Source organism: Lepidochelys kempii, chromosome 1 (genome assembly GCF_965140265.1).
Source record: "Lepidochelys kempii isolate rLepKem1 chromosome 1, rLepKem1.hap2, whole genome shotgun sequence".
In the NCBI taxonomy this organism is placed as follows: Eukaryota; Metazoa; Chordata; order Testudines; family Cheloniidae; genus Lepidochelys; species Lepidochelys kempii.
Genome location: NC_133256.1, coordinates 210,826,194 through 210,854,150, shown reverse-complemented (window position 1 = coordinate 210,854,150; position 27,957 = coordinate 210,826,194). Strand labels below are relative to the sequence as shown.

Below are 27,957 nucleotides of genomic sequence, written 5' to 3'. Positions count from 1 at the left end.
AAACTATTAAAATAAAAAACTCATTAATAATGGGGGATTTCAACTATCCCCATATTGACTGGGTACATGTCACCTCAGGATGGGATGCAGAGTTACAGTTTCTTGACATCTTAAATGACTGCTTCTTGGAGCAGCTAGTCATAGAAGCATAGAAGATTAGGGTTGGAAGAGACCTCAGGAGGTCATCTAGTCCAAACCCCTGCTCAACCCCAAATAAATCATCACAGCCAGGACTTTGTCAAGCTGGGCCTTAAAAAAGTCTAAGGATGGAGATTCCACCACCTCCCTAGGTATTCCAGTGCTTCACCAACCCATTCCAGTACTTCACCAATCTCCTAGTGAAATAGTTTTTCCTAATATCCAACCTAGCCCTCCCACACTGCAACTTGAGACCATTACTCCTTGATCAGTCATCTTCCACCACTGAGAACAACCTCTAAAAGCCTTGGCTGGGATGATTTAGTTGGTGTTGGTCCTGTTTTGAGCAGGGGATTGGACTAGATGACCTCAGGAGATCTCTTCCAACCCTAACATTCTATGATTCTTTGGAAACCCCTTCAGGTAGTTGAAGGCTGCTGTCAAATCCTCCCTCCCTCTTCTCTTCTTCAGATTAAATAAGCCCAATTCCCTCAGCCTCTCCTCATAAGTCATGTGCCCCAGGCCCCTAATCATTTTTGCTGCCCTCTGCTGGACTCTCTCCAATGTGTCCACATCATTTCTGTAGAGGGGGACCCAAAACTGGACACAGTACTCCAGATGTGGCCTCATCAGTGCCAAATAGAAGGGAATAATCACTTCCCTCGATCTGCTGGCAATGCTCCTACTAATGCAGCCCAATATGCCGTTAGCCTTCTTGGCAATAAGGGCACACTGTTGACTGCTATCCAGCTTCTTGTCCACTGTAATCCCCAGGTCCTTTTCTGCAGAATTGCCACTTAGCGAGTCGGTGCCCAGCCTGTAGCAGTGCATACAATTCTTCCGTCCTAAGTGCAGGACTCTGCACTTGTCCTTGTTGAACCTCATCAGATTTCTTTTGGCCCAATCCTCCAATTTGTCTAGGTCCCTCTGGACCCTATCCCTACCCTCCAGTGTATCTTCCTCTCCTCCCAGCTTAGTGTCATCCATGAACTTGCTGAGGGTGCAATCCATCCCATCATACAGATCATTAATGAAGATCTGAACAAAACCGGCCCCAGGACCAACCCCTGGGGCACTCCACTTGATGCTGGCTGCCAACTAGACATCAAGTCATTGATCACTACCCATTGAGCTTGGAACCCACGAGAGGAGAGGCAATTCTTAATTTAGTCCTAAGTGGAGCACAGGATCTGGTCCAAGAGGTGAATATAGCTGGACTGCTTGGTAATAGTGACCATAATATAATTAAACTTAAGATCCCTGTGGCAGGGAAAACACCACAGCAGCCCCACACTGTAGCATTTAATTTCAGAATGGGGAACTACACAAAAATAAGAAGGTTAATTAAATAGAAATTAAAAGATACAGCGCCAAAAGTGAAATCCCTGCAAGCTGCATAGAAAGTTTTTAAGACACCACAATACAGGCTTAACCTAAATGTATACCCCAAATTAAAAACATGGTAAGAGAACCAAAAAAGTGCCACTGTGGCTAAACAACAAAGTAGAAGAAGGAGTGAGAGGCAAAAAGGCATCCTTTAAAAAGTGGAAGTTAAATCCTAGCGAGGAAAATAGAAAGGAACATAAACTCTAGCAAATGAAATGTAAACATATAATTAGGAAGACCAAAAAAAGAACAGCTAGCCAAACACTCAAGAAGAAATAGCAAAAAAATGTTTAAGTACATCAGAAGCAGGAAGCCTGCTAAACAAACAATGGCGCCACTGGACGATCGAGATGCTAAAGGAGCACTCAAGGACAATAAGGCCATTGCGGAGAAACTAAATGAATTCTTTGCATCGGTCTTCACGGCTGAGGATGTGAGGGAGATTCCCAAACCTGAGCCATTCTTTTTAGGTGACAAATCTGGGGAATTGTCCCTGATTGAGGTGTCATTAGAGGAAGTTTTGGAACAAATTGATAAACTAAACAGTAATAAGTCACCAGGACCAGATGGTATTCACTCAAGAGTTCTGAAGGAACTCAAATGTGAAATTGCAGAACTACTAACTGTAGTCTGTAACCTTTCATTTAAATCAGCTTCTGTACCAAATGATTGGAGGATAGCTAATGTGATGCCAGTTTTTAAAAAGGGCTCCAGAGGTGATCCCAGCAATTACAGGTCGGTAAGCCTGACTTCAGTGCTGGGCAAACTGGTTGAAACTATAGTAAAGAACAAAACTGTCAGATATACAGATGAACATAATTTGTTGGGGAAGAGTCAACATGGTTTTTGTAAAGGGAAATAATGCCTCACCAATCCACTTGAGTTCTTTGAGGGGGTCACCAAGCATATGGTCAAGGGAGATCCAGTGGATATAGTGTACTTAGATTTTCAGAAAGCCTATGATAGGGTCCCTCACCAAAGGCTCTTAAGCAAAGTAAGCTGTCATGGGATAAGAGGGAAGGTCCTCTCATGGATTGGTAACTGGTTAAAAGATAGGAAACAAAGGGAGGAATAAATGGTCAGTTTTCAGAATGGAGAGAGGTAAATAGTGGTGTCCCCCAGGGGTCTGTATGGGGCCCAGTCCTATTCAACATATTAATAAATGATCTGGAAAAAGAGATAAACAGTGAGGTGGCAAAATTTGCAGATTATACAAAATTGCTCAAGATAGTTAAGTCAAAGGCAGACTGCAAAGAGTTATAGAAGGATCTCTCAAAACTGGGTGACTGGACAACAAAATGGCAGATGAAATTCAATGTTGATAAATGCAAAGTAATGCACATTGGAAAACATAATCCCAACTATACATATACAGTAATGGGGTCTAAATTGGCTGTTACCACTCAAGAAAGAGATTGTGGAGTCATTGTGGATAGTTCTCTAAAAACATACACTCAATGTGCAGCAGCAGTCAAAAAAGCGAACAGAATGTTGGGAATCATTAAGAAAGGGATAGATAATAAGACAGAAAATATCATATTGCCTCTTTATAAATCCATGGTATGCCCACATCCTGAATACTGCATGTAGATATGGTCACCCCAAGTCAAAAAAGATATATTGGAATTGAAAAAGGTTCAGAAAAGGGCAACAAAAATGATTAGGGGTATGGAACAGCTGCCATATGAGGAGAGATTAATAAGACTGGGACTTTTCAGCTTGGAAAAGAGATGACTAAGAGAGGATATGATTGAGGTCTATAAAATCATGACTGGTGTGGAGAAAGTACATAAGATAGTGTTATTTACTCCTTCTCATAACACAAGAACTAGGGGTCACCAAATGGAATTAATAAGCAGCAGGTTTAAAACAAACAAAAGGAAGTATTTCTTCACACAATGCACAGTCAACCTGTGGAACTCCTTGCCAGAGGATGTTGTGAAAGCCAAGACTATAACAGGGTTCAAAAAAGAATTAGATAAGTTCATGGTCCATCAATGGCTGTGTTTGCCAGAAGCTGGGAATGGGCGACAGGGGGTGGATCACTTGATGATTACCTGTTCTGTTCATTCCCTCTGGGGCACCTGGCATTGGCCACTCTCGGAAGACAGGATACTGGGCTAGATGGACCTTTGGTCTGACCCATTATGGCCGTTCTTATGTTCTCTGTTTCCATGTGTGTGTTAGCTGTTATCTGTTGTCTGGCCCCCACAGGGAGAGGATGCACACTACACGGTGAAGCAATTCCATGAACCCAATGTCACTCTGAGGGACCTGCAGCCGGACACAGCGTACCTGCTCCGTGTGCGCTCCATCACGCCCCTAGGCCCTGGCCCCTTCTCCCAGGAACAGGAGTTTCGCACCCTCCCGCCAGGTGAGGCACAGCTTCCCTCTATCTGATTGGTGGGTTGCAGGGGCTTCCCACTTATGCCCTAGGTTCTTCCCCCAACACATAGAGTTGTGGAAGAAAAGAACAGACGAATAGTACTTTTGGGATTCTTGTTATCTGGGGCCAAGTCCCGCCGCATTTTACCTGGCCCCTGAGCATGATTCTGGTTGTGAACTCAGCTACAAGCTGGAACAAGGTAGGTGAAGGAAGGGAGGTCTCCCTGAGAGCACAGAGTGTAGCGATTAGTGCTGCAGACACCACATGATAGGGGAGGCACCCTGTCTCTCACAGGCCTCTCACCCCCAGCCCCAGGTCAGTGCAGGATTGTTCCCTACATCCTATATGGGGGGTCTCCCTCTCAATCCCTTTTGGAGACAATTCCACAGACTCACAGATCTCAACATAGTGTCCTGACATTCAGCCGAAACTTTCTCTTCCTTAATGTCACACTGCTGCCACTAGCTCTAACGCTTTTTGTTTGGCTTTTGAATTAGTGGTCTAGCTAGCATTGGTTGTAAGTGAAATATTGTCTCATCCTTCATTCTCCCTTAGTTCTTCTTTGTCTAGGAATTTCCTGTTTTTCTTTCTCCTGGGTGTTTCCCCAAATGTCTCACTAGTTAAATTTTCTAAAGAATAGTGGTGTTATTAGAACTGGGTAAAAAACAATAATAAAAAAAAATCAAATAATAGAGTTGAGAAGTTGTGTCAGGTAAGTGATTCAGTTAATATAATTCACCCAGCTCTCCTAGTCACGTAGCTCTTGTGATAAACATGCATGGGCTGTTGTGGACTAGAATTGCTCTGCCTCAAGAATCTGAATGGAGAAGAGAATCTGCTTTATCCAAACAAACCGGACACAAACCCCATTGCAAGACAGAAACTAGGACCAATATTTTAAAAACAGGAGCCTGCAGTTAGGCTCCCAAATCCATAATTAGTCATCTGCTGGATTTTCAAAAGTGCTCAGTATCCAGCAACTGCCAATGAACTAATTGGCCTCAGGACCAAGCTCAGAGTTTGATGAATGTGTGCAGAAGGTGGAGGAAAATGTCCATTTTTCAGGACAGATTGCATGAGTGGGGAAGAAGGCAAGCTAGACTCCTTTGGAGACTCAAGCCTCCTGTGTGCCAGGCTCCCTGACTTCATTCCTGAGCAGAACGAAGGGTCTAATACAAAGTGGGTAGGTACGAACAGCTGAGAAGGAGGGAGCGGAAATATTTGGTATCTGAAAGTATTTGGAAAAATAATTCAGTTGGAGCTGAATATCAGGATCTTAGCTGGGATTCATCCAGAGATCCATTTGAAGGTGAATTTTATTCATCCAACATGTGAAATAACAATAATAATGGTATTTGGCCCAAACCTGCTGGCTTTTACACTCAAAGTGCCATGTGGCTATGCACTATGTACATGGGTAATAATTATACACTGGGAGTCCAGTCTGGCTGATGGCCACACCTTAGGATGTGTCAGCGCTATTCCTTCCCTGCTCCCATCCCCATGTTCCCTGAAATGACACAACTGGTATTTCTAGCCACTTGTAGTTCTATGCTATTGCCCAGCACTAGGGAGGGCAGATGGCCATGGCTCGTTCAGCACCATCTGCTAGACCGGCTGGCTGTTACATTCCCAGTCACCACAACCTGGGGAGGGGAGTGCTGGTCTTTTGCATTTGTGTGGGGAAAGCATGTGACTGTCATTCTATCCCGCAGACACCGGGGCTCCATCTGGCGGGGTGCTTGTCTCCATTGTCTTTGGAATCCTACTGTTTATTGGGCTGGTTGTGGGAATCTTCGTCTTCACACAAAGGTAAACTCAGCCCCTTCTTGGGTTAAAAGGGGGGGGGTGGGCTGGGTGGTATGGTGAGGGACGAGCTGTGGAGAGAGGAGCCGGGCAGTGTGATGGTGAGGCTTGGCTGTTCATTGGGGAGCAGAACGGATAGAAGTTGGGGGTGACTGGTTAGAGATGGAAGGAAGGATGGGAGGCCATGGCCAGCTGGAAGGAGACAGTTGTGGTTTGACGGTGTACTGAGGGACTTACCCATTTGCATTGACAATGTGCTCATGCTGTAGAAGGTGACTTGCAGGGCTGGCATGAGGTTTGCATGATAGGTCTGTGGGGTTGGCACTCACTGCTGACAACTGAGAAAGGAGTAGTGGCTTTCCCCACTATCCTATTTCCTCTTGGACACAGGGCCAATGCAAGGATGTTTCACACCCTAGGCGAAACTTCCACCGTGCACCCACCCACCCCGGAAGCCGTGCGGCAGCTCCCCGCACCCCTCCCTACCTCCCCTCGGCCTGGGGAACCATGCAGCAGCTCCCTACCCCCCTCCCTCCCCTTGGCCCGGGGAGCCATGCGGCAGTTCCCCGGCCCACCCCCCTCGGCCCAGGGAGTCTGTGCGGCAGCTCCCCACCCCAGCTCACCTCTGCTCCGCCTCCTCCCCGAGCACGCCGCCACCATTCCGCTTCTCTCACCTCCCAGGCTTGTGGTGCCAATCAGCTGTTTGGTGCTGCAAGCCTGGGAGGGAGAGAAGCAGAGCGGGGTGGCATGCTCAGGGGAGGAGGCGGAGCAGAGGTGAGCTGGGGTTGGGAGTGGTTCTCCTGTGCGCCGAGCCCCTCCCCCCCCGTTACTAGCTGCAGGCAGCCCTCCCCGCGCCCCCCTACCCCAGCTCACCTCCACTCCACCACCTCTCCAGAGCGTGCTTTTAGCCACCCCCAACCAGTTGGCGCCCTAGGTGGCCGCCTAGTTTGCCTAGTGGTTGCACTGGCCCTGCTTGGACACTGCCCCTTTATGATCTGGCACTGTGATGGCATTATCTTTGTCAGGGTGCCATTTCATGCATTGCAGGGGGACAGAACAGGTTTGGGATGGTGGACTCCAAATTCTAACCCTGGCCCTGCCCACCCCCTACCATAGAAAGCTGATGTTGTCTGCTCATGTTTGGATGTGAAGGGGAGCTCTTTCAGGAGGAAGGAAGCAGGAGCTGATTAAGTCTGTGACATTTTAGCCACTAAAGATTGTAAAGTTCATAGTCTGAACTAGAAGAGCAGCGGTTTGAGGCCGGCAGTCTTGTGCATTTTCACAAGGGCCTATGTATTCTGCAGCTGCAGAAATTACAGCAAACTCCACCCCCTATTAATTATGGGTCTGCCTCTCCTGGTTGCAAAGAAAATCTTGAGAATGTGAACCAAATGTAAGTGGTGCTGCGACTGGGTCTGCAGACAGCCTGAACAATAACTCAGAGGTGTGAACTGCTCTGTTTCTATTAAGAGAGTGTTAGCTGTGACAGTTTGTTGTTGTTATGCAATAATTTACATAGCACGGGTAACTTATTTCAGTACTGATCACTTCAGCAGAAACATCCAGCTCATGTTCATATCCATGATCTCAATCTCCCATATGCCACCTCCCACAGCTGTCCCCAGGCTAGCTCAGCTACTAAATTCTCCAGCTTCTCTATGATGCCATTATATGTTGTCAGTAGAAGGACCTGTGGCACACTGAAAACTAGAAGTGTGGGGACAATGTAAATTAATGGATTTTAATCTCTAAGTAACTTCCCTGGGCCCTGTGCAATGGTATTGTTCATTCCCATGCGTAGTGAGTTAAAACCTCAGTTTTAAGCGTAAATGAAGCTGCTCCGGTATTTTGCACCTTCGTCATCAGAACACAGGAAGTGGGTGCAGCACTTGAATCCACACTGCTGCAGAGTGCATGGAGCCCTGATCCTGACCAGCTGGGGAAAGGATTCCAAGACGTCTGTTCTTGCCTTTGCCTTTGCCTTAGTGTCCTGTTGCTCTGCTAATTGTTCAGGTTTAATGATGACTGTCTATCTATGTCTTCCAGGAAAGCCCGTTGTCACCAAGCACGGCCAGACTATGACATCTCAGCCTTCGACCGAGGTGAAATCCAAAGCCAGGAAGGGGAGGGGAGCTCTGCTGGGAGAGAGGGCAGCGGGTTCAGGAGGAGGTCTGGGGTGGGTCAGACATTCTTAATGAGAGAGACTGGAGGGCCCTGGCTCTGGATGGGCTTCCTTGGCTGTCAGCACTTTCTACATTAGTTTGTTTCTTCCCTTAATGGCTCTGGTTTTCCACATACGATTGCCAGCTGATTCGCCCAGTGCTCTGCTTGGGAAACCAGAGCATCCTGGCTCTCAAGAAAGTCCCAGGAATCTTGGTGATAGGGTGTTTATTTCTCTCTGTTTCCCTTTGCCATAGAGGAGAAGGTCTGGTTGAAGCCCTATGTGGATCTACAGCCCTATGAGGACCCGAGCAGGGGGGTCTTGGAGTTCACCAAGGAACTAGATGTGGCCTATGTCACCATGGAGAATGTTATCGGGGAGGGTGAGTCTCGTTGGGGCTGGCTCCATGCCCTCATTCCTGGGTTTCCCCCTCAGACCTCCCCTTGCCTGCTGCCCCTATTCCTGCATTCCCCAGTAACCTCCTGTCTCTGGTGGTGCCGCAGGGGAGTTCGGGGAGGTCTATCGCGGCACCCTACGCCTGCCAGGGAAGGAGCGTATTGTGGTTGCCATCAAAACCCTGAAGTCAACGTATTCGGACTCTCAGTGGTGGAATTTTCTGCGTGAGGCAACAATCATGGGCCAGTTCAATCACCACAACATCGTGCGCCTGGAGGGGGTTGTCACCAAGCGTAAGATCCCATGTGGGATGGGCAGTGATGGGCAGTGCTGTGTGAGTCCAGGGTGGGGATAGAACGGCAATATTCCTGTGAGAGCCAGAGGAGGAGGGAGTGCTGCCCACTAGCCTGTGCAGGGGGGAGAGGAAGACTACCATCATGTTAGCCTGTGGCAGAGAGAGGGATGTAGCTCTGTGAGAGTTGGGGGACACCATCATGAGAGCCCCCAGTAGGGATGGTGGGGGAGTGAGGAATAGGGATGTGTCTCCTGTGGGCATGAGGAGAGGAAAGGTATGAATTCATCTCTGGAGGTGTGAGGGGGAAAGGCAGGGAGCTGGCTGGGGCTGGGCTCCAAGTTGGGGGTGTGGGGTGAAGGGCACTGCAGGGTGAAGAGGAGGTGAGGAGTCATGCTGCTTTGTGAGTAAGGGAGCCAGGTGGCTCACGGTGGGTCCTGTAGCAGACAGGGGTGCAGTGTGGGTGATGCTGTTTTTTCCTCTTGCCCCAGGGAAGCCAATGATGATCATCACTGAGTATATGGAGAATGGTGCCCTGGACACGTTCCTCCGGGTGAGGGACAGGAGTTTGTAATGTGTTTGTATGCTGTTGGCATTTGCCAGCCATTGCCTGTGCTGAGGGGCAGGAAAACTAGGCCAACTTGGCCACTTCCACTCACAGAGAGCTCTGTTTGCTGGGAATTGCTCCCGCAGTTGCAGCAGCTGAGGCTGGATCCCATTCAGACTGTTTATTGTCCAAGGGCTTTCCCTGCTGGGGAATGAACTGCAGATCCCTGTATATGATTCCAGAGGGCTCTCCTTCCTCCCTTCTGATCCTCTCACCTGTGATGTTTGCTAGTCCCCTTGCGAACTGGTAAGCCCGCTAGCCAAGAATCTGCAGACTCCAGTGACCTGATGGGACCTGTTTCTTCCTGAAGGGTTCATGTTTAGTTATTCCACCTGGAAGCAGGCAGGGCACACCCTGACTGTTTTGTAGAAGCAATGCACACATTGCTCTATCCAAGGACAAGGGCTAGATATGAACCATGAGAACTTGATTGTTGGGACAGTGGCTGTGGGAAGCTTTCTTAGCCTGGGCTCAAGGTCTGAGAACCAGGATTGTAGTAGATAAAAGATGGTAAATAAGTATATTAATCAACGTCATACATTCCTTTGTGTATCTTTTTGCGGTAGCAGTGTGTAATGCTTAGGGGGGAGAAATATAATAAAAGGAGAAGGTGGAAGGCGGGGGGCAGAACAGCCCATCTCAGCTGACCAGCCTGCTTGCTTGCATAAAGCTGTGTTCTGTCTCATCATTGAACTGCCACATCTTCCCCCTTGCCCTGCAGGAGAACGAGGAGAAGTTCAGCTCTGTACAGCTGGTAATTATGCTGCAGGGCATTGTCTCAGGCATGACCTACCTCTCAGACCGCAACTACGTGCACCGGGACCTGGCTGCCCGCAACATCTTGGTAACTCACAGCCTACAGTGCAAGGTGTCTGACTTCGGCCTGTCCCGGATATTGGAAAATGATGTGGAGGGGACATACGAAACTAAGGTGACATGGCAGCAACCTGTGTGAAGGCTGGGGGCCCCTCAGGGTCTTATAACTTCTAAATGGAATTATTGTACATTGTGGGTAGAGAGCCTTCTGGATCTCATGCTAAGGGAGACCAGGCCAGGTGAAGATTTGGATGGGAAACCTCCAAGGAGGGGTGTGGGTGACTCAGAAGGTGGTGCTCTTCCCTCTGGAGTCAGTATGAACCTCAGAGTGGTGCTGGTAAGCACTGTGCTGGAGTGGCTGTCATTTAGGTGAGGCGTAAAACCAAAGTCCTGACCATTTGCAGTCAGTTAAGAACCTATGTCACTTTGTATAAACTTTCGGAATTAACCATGGCGTCCTGACCAAATTCCAACTTGGATGGTTCTGTGACACCTCCCTAGCATTCCCCCTATGGATTCAGTTGGATAGAGGAGTCTCCTTCATTTTTTCCCCAAAACTGTCACTCACTGTTAAAAAGTTGTCTTATTTAGCCCAGCAATGGCTGCATGTCACTGGTGGATGAAGCAAGCACATTGTTATATGTGTTTTGTAATGCACTTTGGGATCCTCTGGGGTGAACAGTGCTGAAATATGACCAGATGGTAACCGCTAGCTGTGCTCTGACCCCTTCCTGCAGGGCGGGAAGATCCCCATCCGCTGGACAGCACCCGAGGCCATTGCCCATCGGATCTTCACCTCAGCCAGTGATGTCTGGAGTTACGGCATTGTCATGTGGGAGGTGCTGTCCTTTGGGGACAAGCCCTACGGAGACATGACCAATCAGGAGGTAACAGGGAGGGAGAGGCTGTGGTGTTGGCGTGGAGGTCATGTGCTGAGCAGGCAGGGCTGGGCCTAAGCTGAATGGAATGGAGAAGGCACACAGGACCACCTGCTTTGGGGAACCCACTGTCTGCAATCCCTGCTCGTGACACCCCTGCCGCTCTAAGAGTAGCCACTGCCACCAGTGTATGCTAACCTCTGCCGTATGACAGGGGAATAAACTCTTGTTACCCTAACCTCATTCATGTTAGTGGAGCGAGGAAAAAAGACCCAGCCCTCTGAGGTGTCACACTTATATTTCCCCCACACCACGTGGCAGGCTGTTCCCAGCAGAGTTGGTTATGCAAGGGCTTCTTCAGCTATAATCCCATATAAAGATAAAGGATGGCTTACTCTGGCCAAGGCCACCATAAGTACAGAGAAAAGCTCTTTTCCTCCCTTCACCTCTGAAAACCCCTCTCAGTCTCCTCCCACCCAGACTACCCTTTTGTAGTATTCTGGATAATTATTTTACCTTATCATCCCTATTCTCCACTCCCTGCCTCAGCAAGATTATCCCGCTGAATTCTTCCTCAGAGATTGTTAACCCTTTCCCCACTAATCCTGGGACAGGACTATAGACCCCCATATCTCACATCTGGAAAGATGAACATGTGTGTATGGAGATGGGAGCCCAGTGACAAGTGTCAATTTAAACCCCATTGTACCTATCAATGTGCTCCCTGGCACCTCCAAGCATCCTGATCCCTCACTAGGCTGCCCAGTAACCTTCCCCCATACATGTTTATGAAGTGACCCCATCTGCTTTTCATCGCACAGGGCTCCACAGAACTCTGTGACCATCGCATGGCTTTCCCTAGGGAGGCATTCTGGCTCCTCTTTGATAATCTCTGTGGTGTCTCTGCCATGAGTAGAATTTGTTCACAAGTCTCTCTGTCCTTCTGGGTGTAGGTGATGAAGAGCATAGAGGATGGGTACCGACTCCCCCCCCCTGTGGACTGCCCATCCATCCTCTATGAGCTCATGAAAGGCTGCTGGTCGCACGATCGCATGCGACGGCCCCGCTTCCAGGAGATCCAGGGCCAGCTAGAACATTTCATCTCCAGCCCCCATTTACTCCGATCTGTTGCAGACTTCGACCCCAGGTAGGTGGTGCTGGGGTGGGAGGTTTCGCAGAACTGGGAGAGAATGCAGTTGGTTCCTGGCTCCAGCATCGGTGCTCTCCCCAGAAGATGGGGCACTGACAACACAGGGGAGAGGAGCCTCCAGGCTGTGTGTGCAGGACATGGAAGTACTGTCTCTTTGGTGCCAGCACAGGACACTGTTGCTGAGTTAAGGCTCAGGGAGTGTAGGGAGCAGACAAACCTGCCTGGCCCCAGCAGAGGATACTCTTGCTCTTTAGATAAGTTTCAGTTTTATGGTGCTGGCATTCAGTTCAAGGTAGTTGCCTTGATAATGACTTTTTGTCCCCAGGGTGACGCTGCGGCTCCCCAGCTGCAGTGGGTCTGACGGGATCCCTTATAGGTCAATCCCAGAATGGCTGGAATCCATCCGCATGAAGCGGTATATCATCAACTTCCGCACCGCTGGCTTGGACACCATGGAATCCATCCTGGAGCTCACTACTGAGTAAGCAGAAGCCACTGTGGTCCTCCTGGGTAGACCTGGCTCCTCTTAGAGCCAGCAGGGCATGGGGTGAGACCCACACTAAACTTATGCAGCCATCCCTGTGGTATCTGAGCACACCTCCAGAAATGAGTACACAGATTACCCATGGGGATCATAGCATCCCCTTCCAGCTCTCTGGAGTCACAAAGAGGGGAAGCTTTCCCCTTTCCCGGAAGGTGATAAAACCAACTCATCCTAATCCCCTGGAGCTTGTTCCATAGCTGTAGCCCTCCACCTCCTCATAGGCTCTGCCAGCTGAGTCTTTTCTGCTCTGCCCTCCTGGAGTTCTGGTTCTGGTTCTGCTGTGTCCTCCCAGACGTATTGTGGACAGCCATCAGCCACAGGCAGCTGCTCTTCTTGAGCACTGAGAGGCAGTCTCCTGAGCAGGCCTGTTCCCAGCCATGTAGGACTTTGGAAAGGAGGAGCAGGGGCTTGCATCAGACTCTGAACTGGCTAGGCAGGGAAGGCAGAATGTGAGGCTCTGTAGGGACATGTTATCCATGGTCTCTCTCAGTCAGCTGGCCAGCCACTCTGTGCTCTACCAGCTTTAGTTTCTCAGTGGCAGGCACAGTCTGCTGCAGGTACAGCATGTCTGGTCTGGAGATGCTAAAGCTCTGCCTGGGACTCCAGTGCCAGGAAAGAGGGCTATCTGCTGCTCAGACCCAGAGGGGAAAGTACATCAAGGAGCAGAGCTGAGTCTAACAGGACTTCCCCTACCTTTGAGGACAGATTCCTCTGCAGGCTCTGCCAACTGACAGTCTTCTCTGCTCTGTCCATGGGGAGCCTGAACCAGGTGCTGCTCATCCATGCCACCTGGACAGCAGAGAGCCCATGTGGTTGATGCTCAATAGGAAGGAGTCAGAGCAGGCTGCGTGGGTGGCATAGCCCTCATGCTTGTAAGGAGATATCAGGAAATGGGAGGGGCATAGCACCAGGGGAGTATGGTAAGTACATAATTTAAGGAAGCATCTGCCTAGAGGAAGGGCAGGAGCCATAGGAGTGGGACGTAGGAAGATGCTGGTTTATTCTGCGGGGGGGAAGACAACTGGTGTATCATGTGTGATAGTTACAACAGTGACATTTAGGTCCAGTGTCATGGGTGTCCATCTTTCTCCCTTCACGTCCCACATCCCCATGCCGGCAGGAAGAGTAAGTTGCTGAGTCTGATGGCAGTAGTGACATGCAGCCCTGCTGTAGGCTCTCAACATCCATTGACTACAGGGGAGGGCACTGGGGGGCAGTAGGCTCTAAGATAAAGGCAGGGAGAAGTGCCTGGACCTAGGAACTGATCCTAGAGTTTGATTTCCACATTTCCACAGAATGAATGGTAGCCCTGTGCCACTCCATTCCCCTGTCAACAAGGAGCAAGAGCATTGAGTCAACCGATCTTTCTCTTCTCCCTCCCCCAATCTCTTTAAGGGACTTGAAAAAGATGGGGGTGTCACTTCCAGGCCACCAGAAGAGGATTCTCTGTAGCATCCAGGGCTTCAAGGAGTGACCGGGCCTCAGGCCCTCAAGCTGCCAACGTTCCCAAGCCTACTGGGTGTCACTTGGAGCCATTCCCATAGCAGTTGTTTCCAAGACGAGAGACTGAGGTGATCAAAGCAACTAACAGGACAAAAAGAACTCTCTTGCAAAACCTGCCTGCTCTGCTCTGCCTGCTCCTTTACTCCATCCATGAGTGTGTCTGCACCGAGGCTGCAGGGTGCTGTACATACACCAGAGCCAGGACAGCGTTCTCAGCTCCAGCACTTGACATTCTCTGTACAATATTCTGTGCAGCACTGAAATAGCCCCTGCAGCACAGATTGGGGCCTGAGTGATACAGAGGAGGAAATCTTTAGGGATGCAAAGACACATGGAGTGACGACCCTGTTAAGATCTGTTGAGAGACAAGAACTGAAATCTCTAGGGAACCTATATGGGGGCTTGGACAGAAGAAAGCCCCATCCCTGCTTTTCCTGCTACCACCTTTGGAGCATGTTCCTTATTGCAGCAACAGGGCATCTGCCTTCCCCATTTCATTGTTATGGTGGAAGCAGGTACAATCATCTGCAGAGATCAGGGTAAGGATTGTTCTTAGCTCTCATTGCAGTGAGTTTATCTGCCAATAATGCTAAATAACTATATACACCTTCCCCTATTATACACTGCACCATCCTCCCTGTGAGGGAGGGGAGAGCCTGAAAAAGAAGGAAATGGGGTACCCTGCTCTTGCTCATGTGCTTCCTGTAGTTTCTTCCATGAGACAAAACCAGGGTTAATGCTGAAGCAGGGATATTCACACCCCACCATGTGTAGCCTGTACTTCCCCTTCTCCTGTTCTCCTCTGCAGCCTGTTCCAAATGTGGGGATGGGCTGCTTTTGCTGCAAGGGGGGAATTGTTCCTGTGTGGAATAAATATGGATTTTTAAAGTCTTGGTGCTCAGGGGAAGGCACTGTGGGCTGTAACTTTTTTGTAAATAAACTAATGGCAGAGGCAGGGGCTCTGTGGCTTTCCTTGACTAGTATGTGGGCACTATAGGGAGCTTTCCTTCAGTAGTGTCCAGAGGCAGGGCGAGATCTGTAAGGGCCAGCTGTGCTAGGCATAGGCTCTCTCGTGCCGCACTGCTCAAACCTGAGCTGGCTTATACCTTCCCCTGTTCCCCAACAGGCACTCAACCCCAGGAGTCCCTCACCCCAGTGGGGCAGGATTTACTGCTGTATCTATTAATACTGTATCACTTATGTTGTCCCTGGGGATCTCCCAGCTCCAGCCCAAACTGGCTGCCCTGGCATTGTAAGATCTGACAGACCACAGCCCTGCTGCAGTGGCACAGCTGTCAGCCATGCAAGCACTCAAGTGAAGCCAGTGTAGGCACTCCCAGCTGCTGCTGCAGAAATGACACTCTTGTCAGCTCTGCAGCCACACTGCAGGAGAGACCCTACTCTATGGCCAGCCAGCATCAGAGAATGGAGATTTCTCTTCAACTTACAAGGCTTGCTTTCCCAACCTCCCCCAGTTCAAGGGAGTCAGACACCAGAATGTCAAATCTTTCCCAAGAAAACTCCTACCCCCGCCACTGAAGCATAAGGTAGCATTTTAATTACAGTAGTGAAATACAATGCAGGCTGCTGAACAGGAGCCCCAGGCCTGGACCCCTTTCCAGACACCATTACTCCTGGCTCTCTATTTAGAAGACATTCTTTCCCCCTCCCTCGGATTAGTTCTGCAGCTGGTCACAAAAAAAAAAGTTATCTGAACTGCATGATCATATACCACATGCTGTTGATTAGCTTATGTAAGGCCCCCACTCATTACTAGTGCTGCAGGAAATCTGATTTCCTCATGTCCTTGCCAAGAGCAGAGGGCTGTCACTGGGTGCTAGTGGCACATGGGCCATGGAGAGAAGAACAAAAGAGATGAAGAGAGCTGGAATCCTTTAAAATAAAGCAAAAGACAGGATTTGCAGGAGATGTAGAATTTCCTTAATTTTGACTTGTGGGACTCAGCTCAGCAGTGCTCACCCCATAAGGGGGCTGGCTTCATAGGTGGGTAGGGTGCCTCCCCAAGTGCTGTATGCTACAGGAAGAGATGTTGGGAACTCAAGCTAGACTTTTGCCTTTCTAGTCCATGCAGAATGATAGGCAATAAGAGGGTGCAGTCCTCCATCTGGAACAGCCATGGTTAAAGCTTTCATCAATTTTTAAGCAGCAGTGTTAAGTCTAGCTGGATTTCAAGTGGGGCAGTTTGACCTTATTGACCTAAAACTAAACATTTGTCTTAATAAACTGGAACATAGGAGGCTGATGAGATAACCTACTTGCTGTAGATTCAGAAACTTGATGCAGCCTGGTTTCTACTCAACACCAAAAGTGGCAGAGTAAACACAGGGCTAAATAATTTATTTGCACAGCAATAGCCACATTTATTCACAATCCCCACGTTCAGTAACACATTCCCTACTATCATCCTACCTTATGCTGTAACCCTAGTATATATTGGGGTACAACATATACATGATCACATACTATCTTTCCCTAGGACCCTTCCCTCATTCAGTGCACAAGAATCATAGAATATCAGGGTTGGAAGGGACCCCAGAAGGTCATCTAGTCCAACCCCCTGCTCAAAGCAGGACCAATTCCCAGTTAAATCATCCCAGCCAGGGCTGGGAAAAAAGAACAACGGTGCTCAGGTCACTGAGGCAGCTATCCAATATTTATTTTATTGACTGCAGGAACAAATATTCATTTCTCTTGGGCTTCTTTGACAATGTCAGAGAGCCTCCCACACAACTGAATGCAACTTCCCAACATCCCTGGGAGATGGAGATAAGATAGCTGAAGAACTAACACAGGCACAGAGACATTAAAGCCAAAGTTGTGTATGACCACTATTTTAAGTCCCCTTTGTTACAACGACCATCTTCAGCACCCACTGTCTCCAACTTTAGTTGAGAGCATTCTCACAATTGCAGAAGTCAGGTCATAAGTGTTTCATGGTGGGCCTCCAGAAAATGAGAAGCATACAATTAGCAATCTTGCAAAGACTCTGGTTTAAGTGATTTGCCCAATAGCAGCTTGAAGTCTATGTCAGACACAGAAAAACTGCCTAGTTTCCAATCCAGGGGCTTAAACACAAAGTCATCTTTTTTCATGCAACGTCCTCCCTAATTGTCTACACATCTTCCAGTGTGGTAGGCATCCCACAAGCAACCCTTCTTCAGCCAATATAGATCCTTTATAATGGAATAGGGAGGGAAAGAGAAAGAAAGTATGTAATGTGATCATAAGCTTGTGCAATTTCTCAGTTGCCTCTAGCTGTAAAGAATGAAGAATATTTGTCTGCCCCTTGGGTAGGGACATGCAGCCTTGTTTAGCCACAAGGGTTATGAAGTATACAGAAACATTAACACCAGGCAGTAGAAAAGGCTATACGTGAGGCCCTGTTCCGCTGACTTCAAGCCTGGTGCATCTTCCCCTAAACAAAGGGGTACTGAGAACCTATGCACTTGGAACATTCTTCAAAATCAAGGAACATCTGTAGAGTAAGCTGCACTGAGCTTGGGCAAACACTGAGATGTTTAGAGGCATAGATAACGTGGCAAATACTTGGAAGTCACAGGTACAACAAAAGACAACTTCTCTCAACACATGACAGGCCAGTTTTTGAATTCCTACTCTAAACTATGGAGGTGTTACAGCTGATTTTGTTTAAAAACAAAATCACACATTGCCAAAGTTACCTTCTCCTGATCCCTGATCCCAGAAAACCCTCAACTGCTTGTGCTCTGACAAAAAAAAAAAAACAAACCACACACCTCAAACAAAGCCGAAGCATAGATTTTTAAAAACCCTTAACTTCAAAAGACCAATCAGTTCTCAAAATACCCCTGCATCAGTCTGGACACCCCCATTTCACACAGGTTTAGTTGGCTAGGAGTATGTTCCAATGTGGTGGGAACAGGAGGAATCAGCAGGCTCCAGTTCCACACCACCTTTCCAAAAAGGCACACCAGTCCAAGTTCTCTCAGCACAAGATCCTTCCGCTGATTCAACTTGAGGGGCTACTCATCAGTTTCCTGTTGAACACGCTTGCTTCGATAGCAAGCAAAGACACTTCTAGGACTTGTATCCCTGTTGGCTACAATTGGCAATGAATTAGTGTGCTAAGAAAAAACAAATGCATTATCTGTCACTGGAGTATTTGTGTTTTACTCAGACATGAATGACGACACATCCCCAGAATGCCAGGCAAGCTAGGCAGAAGCACAGCAGCAGCATGAAAATACCCTCAGAATAAAAATAGGAGGCACAACCAAGCAGCAACTCCCCGTGGAAGGACACTCGCAGTCAGTAGTACAGGGGTCTCTGTTTTACACCCAAGATCACTTTTCAACCAACTTTTTTGCCCCTTTCCCAAAGCCCTGCCCTGCTCGCTCTCCCCCACCCTCACTTTCACCGGGCTGGTGCTGAGACATTCGCAGTGTGGGAGGGGACTCTGGGCTGAGCCTGGGGCAGGGGATTGGGATGTAGGAGGGGGTACAGGGTGCTGGCTCCAGGAGGGGGCTCAGGGCTGGGGTTTGGGGTGCAGGAGGGGGGGTATAGGGTGCAGCCTCCCACCAGGCAGCACTTACCTCCAGCAGCTCCCGGTCGGTGGCAGGTGCAAGGAGGCTAAGGTAGGCTCCCTGCCTACCATGGCCCCACACCACTCCAGGAAGGAGCCAACATACCCCTGCGAAGGGGGGCATGTGGTTCTGCATGCTGCCCTCTCTGCAAGCACCGCCCCTACAGCTCTCCCTGATAATGCAAGCTGCAGGGGCAATGCTTGCAGGCAGGAGCAGCATGCAAAGGGAGACCCCTTCCCCCCAAGCTGAGCCGCGCTGGCTGCTTTCGGGAGCAGTGTGGGGCCAAGGTAGGGAGTCTGCCTTAGCGGCAGCCAAGCTCCACTACCAGAGATCGCAATCAATTGGGACATCTTCTAGGATCGACCAGTCAATTGTGATCAACCGGTTGGTGACCACTGCGGTACTAGATGCAGTATCCATCTTGTCTAGCTTGTACTTAGTGCTCGCTGCCCCACGCCAATCAGTGAGACTGGTTTTCCGGAAAAGATCCAGTTTTCCATCTGCAAAATTGCATATTTCAGGCCAGCAGCCCACATTTTCTATACTCCCAATCACTCTCCCATGCCATTTCAACAGAATGGAATATTATGCTTCACTTCTTGTCCTGTTGTGTAGAGTTTCAGGTATGCAACCACTAGGGTGACCAGATGTCCCAATTTTATAGGAACAGTCCTGATATTTGGGGCTGTCTTATATAGACACCTATTACCCCCCACGCCCATCCCGATTTTTCACACTTGTGTGTGGTCACCCTAGCAACAACCACATTCAGCTATTAGGTCGCTGGGCAAGTCTCTATATGCAAACACAAGCACTTCAGCATCTTCCTACTACAGGAAGCATGTAGTAGACAATCAACAAGGCATATTGCTGGTTTAAATGCACACAAGAAATCCAGAATTAGATTTCCTATTGCAAATTTTGACCCCACCCCCACCGGTGTATTGCAGAAAGGCTTTTGTCTACTGCACACACAACTGCTACATGATGGACGTATTATACCTGGACTTCAGCAAGGCTTTTGACAGTCCCACATAACATTCTGATAACTACACTGGAGAAATGCAGGATTGGTGGAACTACCATTAAGTGGATACAAAAATGGTTAAACAACTGCAAAGAGTAACTATTAATGGAATGATGTCAGATTGGAGGGAGGTCTCAAGTGGAGTTCCACAGGGATCTTTATTAATGACCTGGAGGTAGGTATAGAGAGCATACTGATCAAGTCTATAGATGAGACAAAGCTGCGAGAGGGCAGGGGTTTGCTGATACCTTGGAGCGAAAATTCAGAGGGATCTTGATAAATTGGAGGATTGGGCTATAGACAACAAAATAAAATTCAACAAAGACAAATGTAAGGTGCTAAACTTGGAGTAGAAAAACCAAAGGCACAAATACAGAATGGGGAAAAAAACTGTCTTGGCTGCAGCACTGCTGAGAAGGATCTGCGAGTTGTGGTGGATCACAACCTCAACATGAGTCAGCAATGCGATGCTGTTAAAAAAAAAAACGCAAACACATGCAATTTTAGGTTGCGTTAACAGAGGCATAGCATGCAAGTCACGGGAGATGATAGTACCACTCTACTTGGCACTGGTTAGGCCTCAGCTGGAGTAGTGTGTCCAATCTTGGTCACCAATACATAGAAACAGAGAACCTGGAAACGATCCAGACGCAAGCAACAAAGATGATTAAAGGGAAGGAATGCAAGCCATATGAGCAAAGGCTGAAGGAACTGGGTATGCTTAAAGAAAAGGAGTACTTGTGGCACCTTAGAGACTAACCAATTTATTTGAGCATAAACTTTCATGAGCTACAGCTCACTTCATCGGATGCATACTGTGGAAAGTGTAGAAGATCTTTTTATATACACACAAAGCATGAAAAAATACCTCCTCCCACCCCACTCTCCTGCTGCTAATAGCTTATCTAAAGTGATCACTCTCCTTACAATGTGTATGATAATCAAGGTGGGCCATTTCCAGCACAAATCCAGGGTTTAACAAGAACGTCGGGGGGGGGGGGGGGGCGTGTAGGAAAAAAACAAGGGGAAATAGGCTTCAATAGAGACTGGGAGTGGCTAAGTCATTATGCAAGGTAACCTAAGTTAATTGTATCAAATTTGCAAATGAATTCCAATTCAACAGTTTCTTGCTGGAGTCTGGATTTGAAGTTATTTTGTTGTAATATCACAACTTTCATGTCTGTAATCACGTGACCAGTGAGATTGAAGTGTTCTCCGACTGGTTTATGAATGTTATAATTCTTGACATCTGATTTGTGTCCATTTATTCTTTTACATAGAGACTGTCCAGTTTGACCAATGTACATGGCAGAGGGGCATTGCTGGCACATGATGGCATATATCACATTGGTGGATGTGCAGGTGAACGAGCCTCTGATAGTGTGGCCGATGTTATTAGGCCCTGTGATGGTGTCCCCTGAATAGATATGTGGGCACTGTTGGCAACGGGCTTTGTTGCAAGGATAGGTTCCTGGGTTAGTGGTTCTGTTGTGTGGTATGTGGTTGTTGGTGAGTATTTGCTTCAGGTTGGGGGGCTGTCTGTAGGCAAGGACTGGCCTGTCTCCCAAGGTTTGTGAGAGTGTTGGGTCATCCTTCAGGATAGGTTGTAGATCCTTAATAATGCGTTGGAGGGGTTTTAGTTGGGGGCTGAAGGTGATGGCTAGTGGCGTTCTGTTATTTTCTTTGTTAGGCCTGTCCTGTAGTAGGAGACTTCTGGGAACTCTTCTGGCTCTATCAATCTGTTTCTTCACTTCCGCAGGTGGGTATTGTAGTTGTAAGAATGCTTGATAGAGATCTTGTAGGTGTTTGTCTCTGTCTGAGGGGTTGGAGCAAATGCGGTTGTATCGCAGAGCTTGGCTGTAGACGATGGATCGTGTGGTATGGTCAGGGTGAAAGCTGGAGGCATGTAGGTAGGAATAGCAGTCAGTAGGTTTCCGGTATAGGGTGGTGTTTATGTGACCATCGTTTATTAGCACTGTAGTGTCCAGGAAGTGGATCTCTTGTGTGGACTGGACCAGGCTGAGGTTGATGGTGGGATGGAAATTGTTGAAATCATGGTGGAATTCCTCAAGGGCTTCTTTTCCATGAGTCCAGATGATGAAGATGCCTATGATCACTGCCTATGATCAATATAGCGCAAGTAGAGTAGGGGCATTAGGGGACGAGAGCTGAGGAAGCATTGTTCTAAGTCAGCCATAAAAATGTTGGCATACTGTGGGGCCATGCGGGTACCCATAGCAGTGCCGCTGATCTGAAGGTATACATTGTCCCCAAATGTAAAATAGTTAAGGACAAAGTCACAAAGTTCAGCCACCAGGTTAGCCGTGACATTATCGGGGATAGTGTTCTTGACGGCTTGTAGTCCATCTTTGTGTGGAATGTTGGTGTAGAGGGCTTCTACATCCATAGTGGCCAGGATGGTGTTATCAGGAAGATCACCGATGGATTGTAGTTTCCTCAGGAAGTCAGTGGTGTCTCGAAGGTAGCTGGGAGTGCTGGTAGCGTAGGGCCTGAGGAGGGAGTCTACATAGCCAGACAATCCTGCTGTCAGGGTGCCAATGCCTGAGATGATGGGGCGCCCAGGATTTCCAGGTTTATGGATCTTGGGAAGTAGATAGAATATCCCAGGTCGGGGTTCCAGGGGTGTGTCTGTGCGGATTTGATCTTGTGCTTTTTCAGGGAGTTTCTTGAGCAAATGCTGTAGTTTCTTTTGGTAACTCTCAGTGGGATCAGAGGGTAATGGCTTGTAGAAAGTGGTGTTGGAGACCTGCCGAGCAGCCTCTTGTTCATATTCTGACCTATTCATGATGACAACAGCACCTCCTTTGTCAGCCTTTTTGATTATGATGTAGATATAGATATATCTATATGTATATATGTATGTGTGTATATATATATCATGTATATGTATGTATATGTCTGTATGTAGATATAGATATATGATATAGAGAAACTCCCTGAAAAAGCACAAGATCAAATCCGCACAGACACACCCCTGGAACCCCGACCTGGGATATTCTATCTACTACCCAAGATACATAAACCTGGAAATCCTGGGCGCCCCATCATCTCAGGCATTGGCACCCTGACAGCAGGATTGTCTGGCTATGTAGACTCCCTCCTCAGGCCCTACGCTACCAGCACTCCCAGCTACCTTCGAGACACCACTGACTTCCTGAGGAAACTACAATCCATCGGTGATCTTCCTGATAACACCATCCTGGCCGCTATGGATGTCCTTGCCTACAGACAGCCCCCCAACCTGAAGCAAATACTCACCAGCAACCACATATCACACAACAGAACCACTAACCCAGGAACCTATCCTTGCAACAAAGCCCGTTGCCAACTGTGCCCACATATCTATTCAGGGGACACCATCACAGGGCCTAATAACATCGGCCACACTATCAGAGGCTCGTTCACCTACACATCCACCAATGTGATATATGCCATCATGTGCCAGCAATGCCCCTCTGCCATGTACATTGGTCAAACTGGACAGTCTCTACGTAAAAGAATAAATGGACACAAATCAGATGTCAAGAATTATAACATTCATCAACCAGTCGGAGAACACTTCAATCTCTCTGGTCACGCGATTACAGACAAGAAAGTTGTGATATTACAACAAAAAAACTTCAAATCCAGACTCCAGCAAGAAACTGTTGAATTGGAATTCATTTGCAAATTTGATACAATTAACTTAGCCACTCCCAGTCTCTATTCAAACCTATTTCCCCTTGTTTTTTCCTACCCCCCCCCCCAGATGTTCTTGTTAAACCCTGGATTTGTGCTGGAAATGGCCCACCTTGATTATCATACACATTGTAAGGAGAGTGGTCACTTTAGATAAGCTATTATCAGCAGGAGAGTGGGGTGGGGGGAGGTATTTTTTCATGCTTTGTGTGTATAAAAAGATCTTCTACACTTTCCACAGTATGCATCCGATGAAGTGAGCTGTAGCTCACGAAAGCTCTTGCTCAAATAAATTGGTTAGTCTCTAAGGTGCCACAAGTACTCCTTTTCTTTTTGTGAATACAGACTAACACGGCTGTTACTCTGAAACCTGGGTATGTTTAGTTTGTAAAAGAGGAGATTAAGGTGGGGGTGGGGAGACAGGACAGCCGTCTTCAAATACTTGAAAGGCTGCCATAAAAAAAAGATGGAAAAAGTTGTTCTCTTTTGCCACAGAGTCAGGACAAGAGGCAATGGGGTCAAACGATAGCATAGCAGATTTAGATTAAATCTCAGGAAAAACTTCTTAACTTTAAGACCAGTAGGACAATGGAACAGACTGCTTAGGGAGGTTGTGAAAGCTTCTTCACTGGAGGTTTTCAAAAGGAGGCTGGAGAGCCATCTGTCTTGGATGGTCTAGACACAATAAATCCTGCATCTTGGCAGGGGACTAGATTAGATTACCCTTGCGGTCCCTTCTAACCCTATGGTTCTATGGCAAATTTTATGATCATGGGATGTATATGTGACAAGCAATAGCCACATACACACAGATGCAGATTCTTTGTCCTTTAAGACCTCAGCCACTGGAACTAAGGTCTTGTCTACATGACAATTGCTTTGCCAGTATATCTATCCCAGCAAGACCCTGTAAACCTGAAAGTTAAATTTAAGGTGACAAATTTCAAAACATTCAGGCAGTGATGGTTTTCTGGTACCCAGCTTAGGTGTGGAAGGAACTTTTAGGTCAGTTCAAGAGCAACTTGGAATCTACCTCTCCTGTCCCTTACACACACACACACCCTCCCCAATATATTTACCAGCTACCCCTTTGCTGTACCTGTTACAAGTAAAATACCCTTGTGCAGAACCTGGGGAATAGGCTGAAGCTTCCCCAGAGCAATATTTGAGTGATATCATGCTAGTGGATCATACAGGAAGGGCAACCAACTTTCAACAAAACAGGAAAAATGGCTAGACAATGTTATCAAATACACATTGTAAACAAACAAGGAGAATAGTTCTCTAATCTCTTTCACTTCTATTCTAGGTTTCAGAGTGATAGCCATGTTAGTCTGTATCAGCAAAAACAACAAGGAGTCCTTGTGGCACCTTAGAGACTAACAAATTTATCTGGGCATAAGCTTTCGTGGGCTAGAACCCACTTCATTAGATGCATGGAGTGCATCTATTCTACTGATCTTGCGGGTTATTTAGAATAGAAATGAAGCATTCAGAGGGAAACATGAGTTTCAAGTTGGCAGTGTTGCTTTTAACTCTCTCACCCTTGTTTCCTGCCACCAGGAACAATGAGTTTATTACAAGCAATAGGTTACATTCTATATACGTAGATAGGTTAAGGCAATGCTGAGCTTTCAATTGCATTGAAGTTGGAAAAGTATGTCCCATTGTGCATATGATCTCTCAACTCAGACAGCAAGCAATAGGACTAACATTATAGGATTATAACAGAAGGTACTTGTAAAATGCATACACACCCTACAGTGCTCAGCACACAAACCAGGTGGGGTGTGTATGCATTACATATGCATTTTACAAGTACCTTCTGTTATAATCCCATAATGTTAGTCCTATTGCTTGCTGTCTGAGTTGAGAGGTCATATGCACAATGGGACATGCTTTTCCAACTTCAATGCAATTGAAAGCTCAGCATCGCCTTAACCTATCTACGTATATAGAAGCCTTCAGCACCAAAAATCAAGAGCACCTATCACTGCTCTAGAAGCATTAATTCAGCTGTAAATAAGTATCAGGCAGAAAAGATTACACATACATGCAGGCAAAATAAGGGCGTGTCTACACGGGCAAGTTTTGTCACCAAAAATTGCCTTTTGGTGACAAAACAGCAAGAGTGGTACACACTACAATGGGACTTTCATCACGAAAAACACCCAGGCCCAGTTTTGGCGACTAAAAACTTCCATCCCTATGAGACTTTTTGTCTTCTCCCCTCCCTTTATTGTTGACAAAGCCAGTGTAGACACTGCTGATTGTTTTGTCAACAAAACTGGCTTCTGCCAGTGTCCCACAATGACTGCCCTGATTGCTCTGCTCAGTGTTTTGATCTCTGCTGCCCTGCAGGCATGCGCCCTGCCCCTTTCAAAGCTCCTGGAAGTATGTGTGTGCTGCTCCCTTTGGGGAACAAAGAGCAAATCATTGGCATGCTCCTGTTCTGCCTGGCACTAGGAACACAGCAGCAGGCAGACTGCCGTGCTGCTTTGCCATTCCTCAATAACAGAGAGTTCAGAGCTACTCGTGATGCTGCTCTCGGTAGCTAAGGGGGCCGTAGGAGAACTCAGAGAATCCCAAGATGCACAGCGATCAGTTCTTCCTTCCCACAACACTGCACTGTAGGATACAAACACATGGTGCTTTGCTCACCCTGTTGATGGTGTCCCCAGTGTGGACGTGATCTGTCGACAGAGGGAGCAAGTGTGAACACTGGCAATTTTTTGTTTTGTTGACTTTTGGGCATCAACATAAGTTTTGTCAACAAAACTTGGTAGTGTAGACAAGCTCTAAGAGCTACTGGGTTTTCTGACAACAGTGACAGTCAAATAGAGAGCATTTATACATCTAACTCCCCGAGGTGTCACTAGCAGTAGTTGGTTGTGAAGTGATGGAATGAATGTAAGAACTTGTGTGTAAAGCAACAAGTATTATTGCCACCTGATCCTTATTCAGGCTAGAAAGGCCTATGAATGAGATACGCAACCACTTGCTTGCTAGAAGCATCAAGCATTCATGTGACCACTAAGCTGCTAGTGGGATGTTTCAGTGGTCAGTCACGTCTCAGTTTGCAAGTGATCTTTGGAGAGAGGCAACTGTTGCCTGTCTCTAAAATAGAAAATTGAATTAATAGTTTGACTTTGAAGCCTCAAAAATTTAATCATCATACTCATGGTATGCGTTTCCAATTGTAAAGGTAAGGCAACCTACATACTGAACTGGTTAAACACATGAAACGTTGCAAGTGAGAGGGAGACAAAATGTGGTTCTATGAGAAACTGGTCCCTCCTCATTCTATACTGCTACACCATGTGTAGCAGAGTCCCAGCTACACGCTGTAGTGTCTAAAGTTCTTCCTGCTTTTCACTCCTGTGAGTGCCACAGAGACACTAGACAAAGCTAACAGGAGGTGAGGTGCCTATCTCTGCTCAGGATTCACAGCCACGAACCCCTCTTCCGGGGCTAGGCACCCAAGCCAGGCAAGGAGTGTGTTTTTTGTTTTTTTTTTAAAAAATAGACAAGCAGGGAGATGGTAGCACTGTTCCTCCCCCTTTATAATTTTTGCCCCAGGGGTTAGAGCACTCACCCAGGCTCAATTGCCCTCTCTGCTTCATGTGAAGAAACTGGAACTTTGAGTCCCCACCCCACCCCCATTCCCCTGCAAGTGCCCTAGACACTGGTCTATGGAGTATTCTGGGGCATAGATATTAAGGTCAGAAGGGACCATTATGATCATCTACTCTGACCTCCTGCACAGTGCAGGCCACAGAATCCCACACACTCCTGCGATAAGCCTCTCACCTGTCTGAGCTATTGAAGTCCTCAAATCATGGTTTAAAGACTTCAAGGAGCAGAGAATCCTCCAGCAAGTGACCCGTTCCCCATGCTACAGAGGAAGGCAAAAAACCTCCAGGACCTCTTCCAATCTGCCATGGAGGAAAATTCCTTCCTGACCCCAAATATGGCGATCAGCTGAACCCTGAGCATATTGGCAAGATTCTCCAGCCAGATACTACAGAGAATTCTTTCCTGGGTAACTCAGATCCCACCCCATCGGGCCTATTTACCATGAATATTTAAAGATCAATTAATTGCCAAAATCATATTATCCCATCATACATGCTTCTCATTCCCTTGTTTGAGCTGTTCTGAGAGAGAAGGACTCCATAGACCAGTGGTTAGGGCATTCTTTTGCGTGCGGGGGGAGGGGGGAGGAGAGAGAGATGACACACCCAAATTCAAATCCATTCTCCACATCAGGCAGAAAGGAACTGAACCTGGGTCTCCCACATCCCAGCTGAGAGCTCTAACCAGTGGGCACCCCACCTACTCTCCACTCCTGCCATTTTATGTGAGGTTTGGCATGCTTGGAGAACTCTGAATGGATCAGGCCCCACAGGCAAGATCAAGTAGGTGTTTCCCCACCTGAGGATCCCACTGATACTTAAGTGTGAGATAAGTACCTAGGCACCTCAACTGAGGATGCTGTGAACATGCTCACTGGCAGAAACTTGGCACCTAAGGAACTTTAGTAGAGGAAGTTTAGGTGCCTAGAGGATTAGGCAGTAGTTGAGTG

At 47.6% G+C, this 27,957-nt stretch overlaps 2 protein-coding genes across 5 annotated transcripts in view; one reads left to right on the top strand and one right to left on the bottom strand.

Annotated features, from left to right (window-relative positions):
* EPHA1 (EPH receptor A1) overlaps positions 1-15,018 on the top strand; it is a 64,484-nt gene extending 49,466 nt beyond the window's left edge. For all 3 annotated transcript variants that reach the window (XM_073312508.1, XM_073312525.1, XM_073312517.1), the window contains 11 exons: positions 3,739-3,898; positions 5,626-5,722; positions 7,763-7,818; positions 8,134-8,259; positions 8,381-8,566; positions 9,057-9,118; positions 9,894-10,103; positions 10,726-10,875; positions 11,820-12,013; positions 12,342-12,497; positions 13,956-15,018. In XM_073312508.1, coding sequence (XP_073168609.1) covers positions 3,739-3,898; positions 5,626-5,722; positions 7,763-7,818; positions 8,134-8,259; positions 8,381-8,566; positions 9,057-9,118; positions 9,894-10,103; positions 10,726-10,875; positions 11,820-12,013; positions 12,342-12,497; positions 13,956-14,034 — 1,476 coding nt within the window. In that variant the 3' untranslated portion in view covers positions 14,035-15,018. The remainder of the gene's footprint in view (positions 1-3,738; positions 3,899-5,625; positions 5,723-7,762; positions 7,819-8,133; positions 8,260-8,380; positions 8,567-9,056; positions 9,119-9,893; positions 10,104-10,725; positions 10,876-11,819; positions 12,014-12,341; positions 12,498-13,955) is intronic.
* A 1,664-nt stretch (positions 15,019-16,682) lies between these two features.
* Positions 16,683-27,957, bottom strand: part of ZYX (zyxin) — a 33,786-nt gene continuing 22,511 nt past the window's right edge. Inside the window, exon 10 of one of the 2 annotated variants that reach the window (XM_073312575.1) lies at positions 16,683-17,257. In XM_073312575.1, the coding sequence (XP_073168676.1) occupies positions 17,189-17,257 (69 nt within the window). In that variant the 3' untranslated portion in view covers positions 16,683-17,188. The other variant, XM_073312565.1, reaches the window with a different exon arrangement.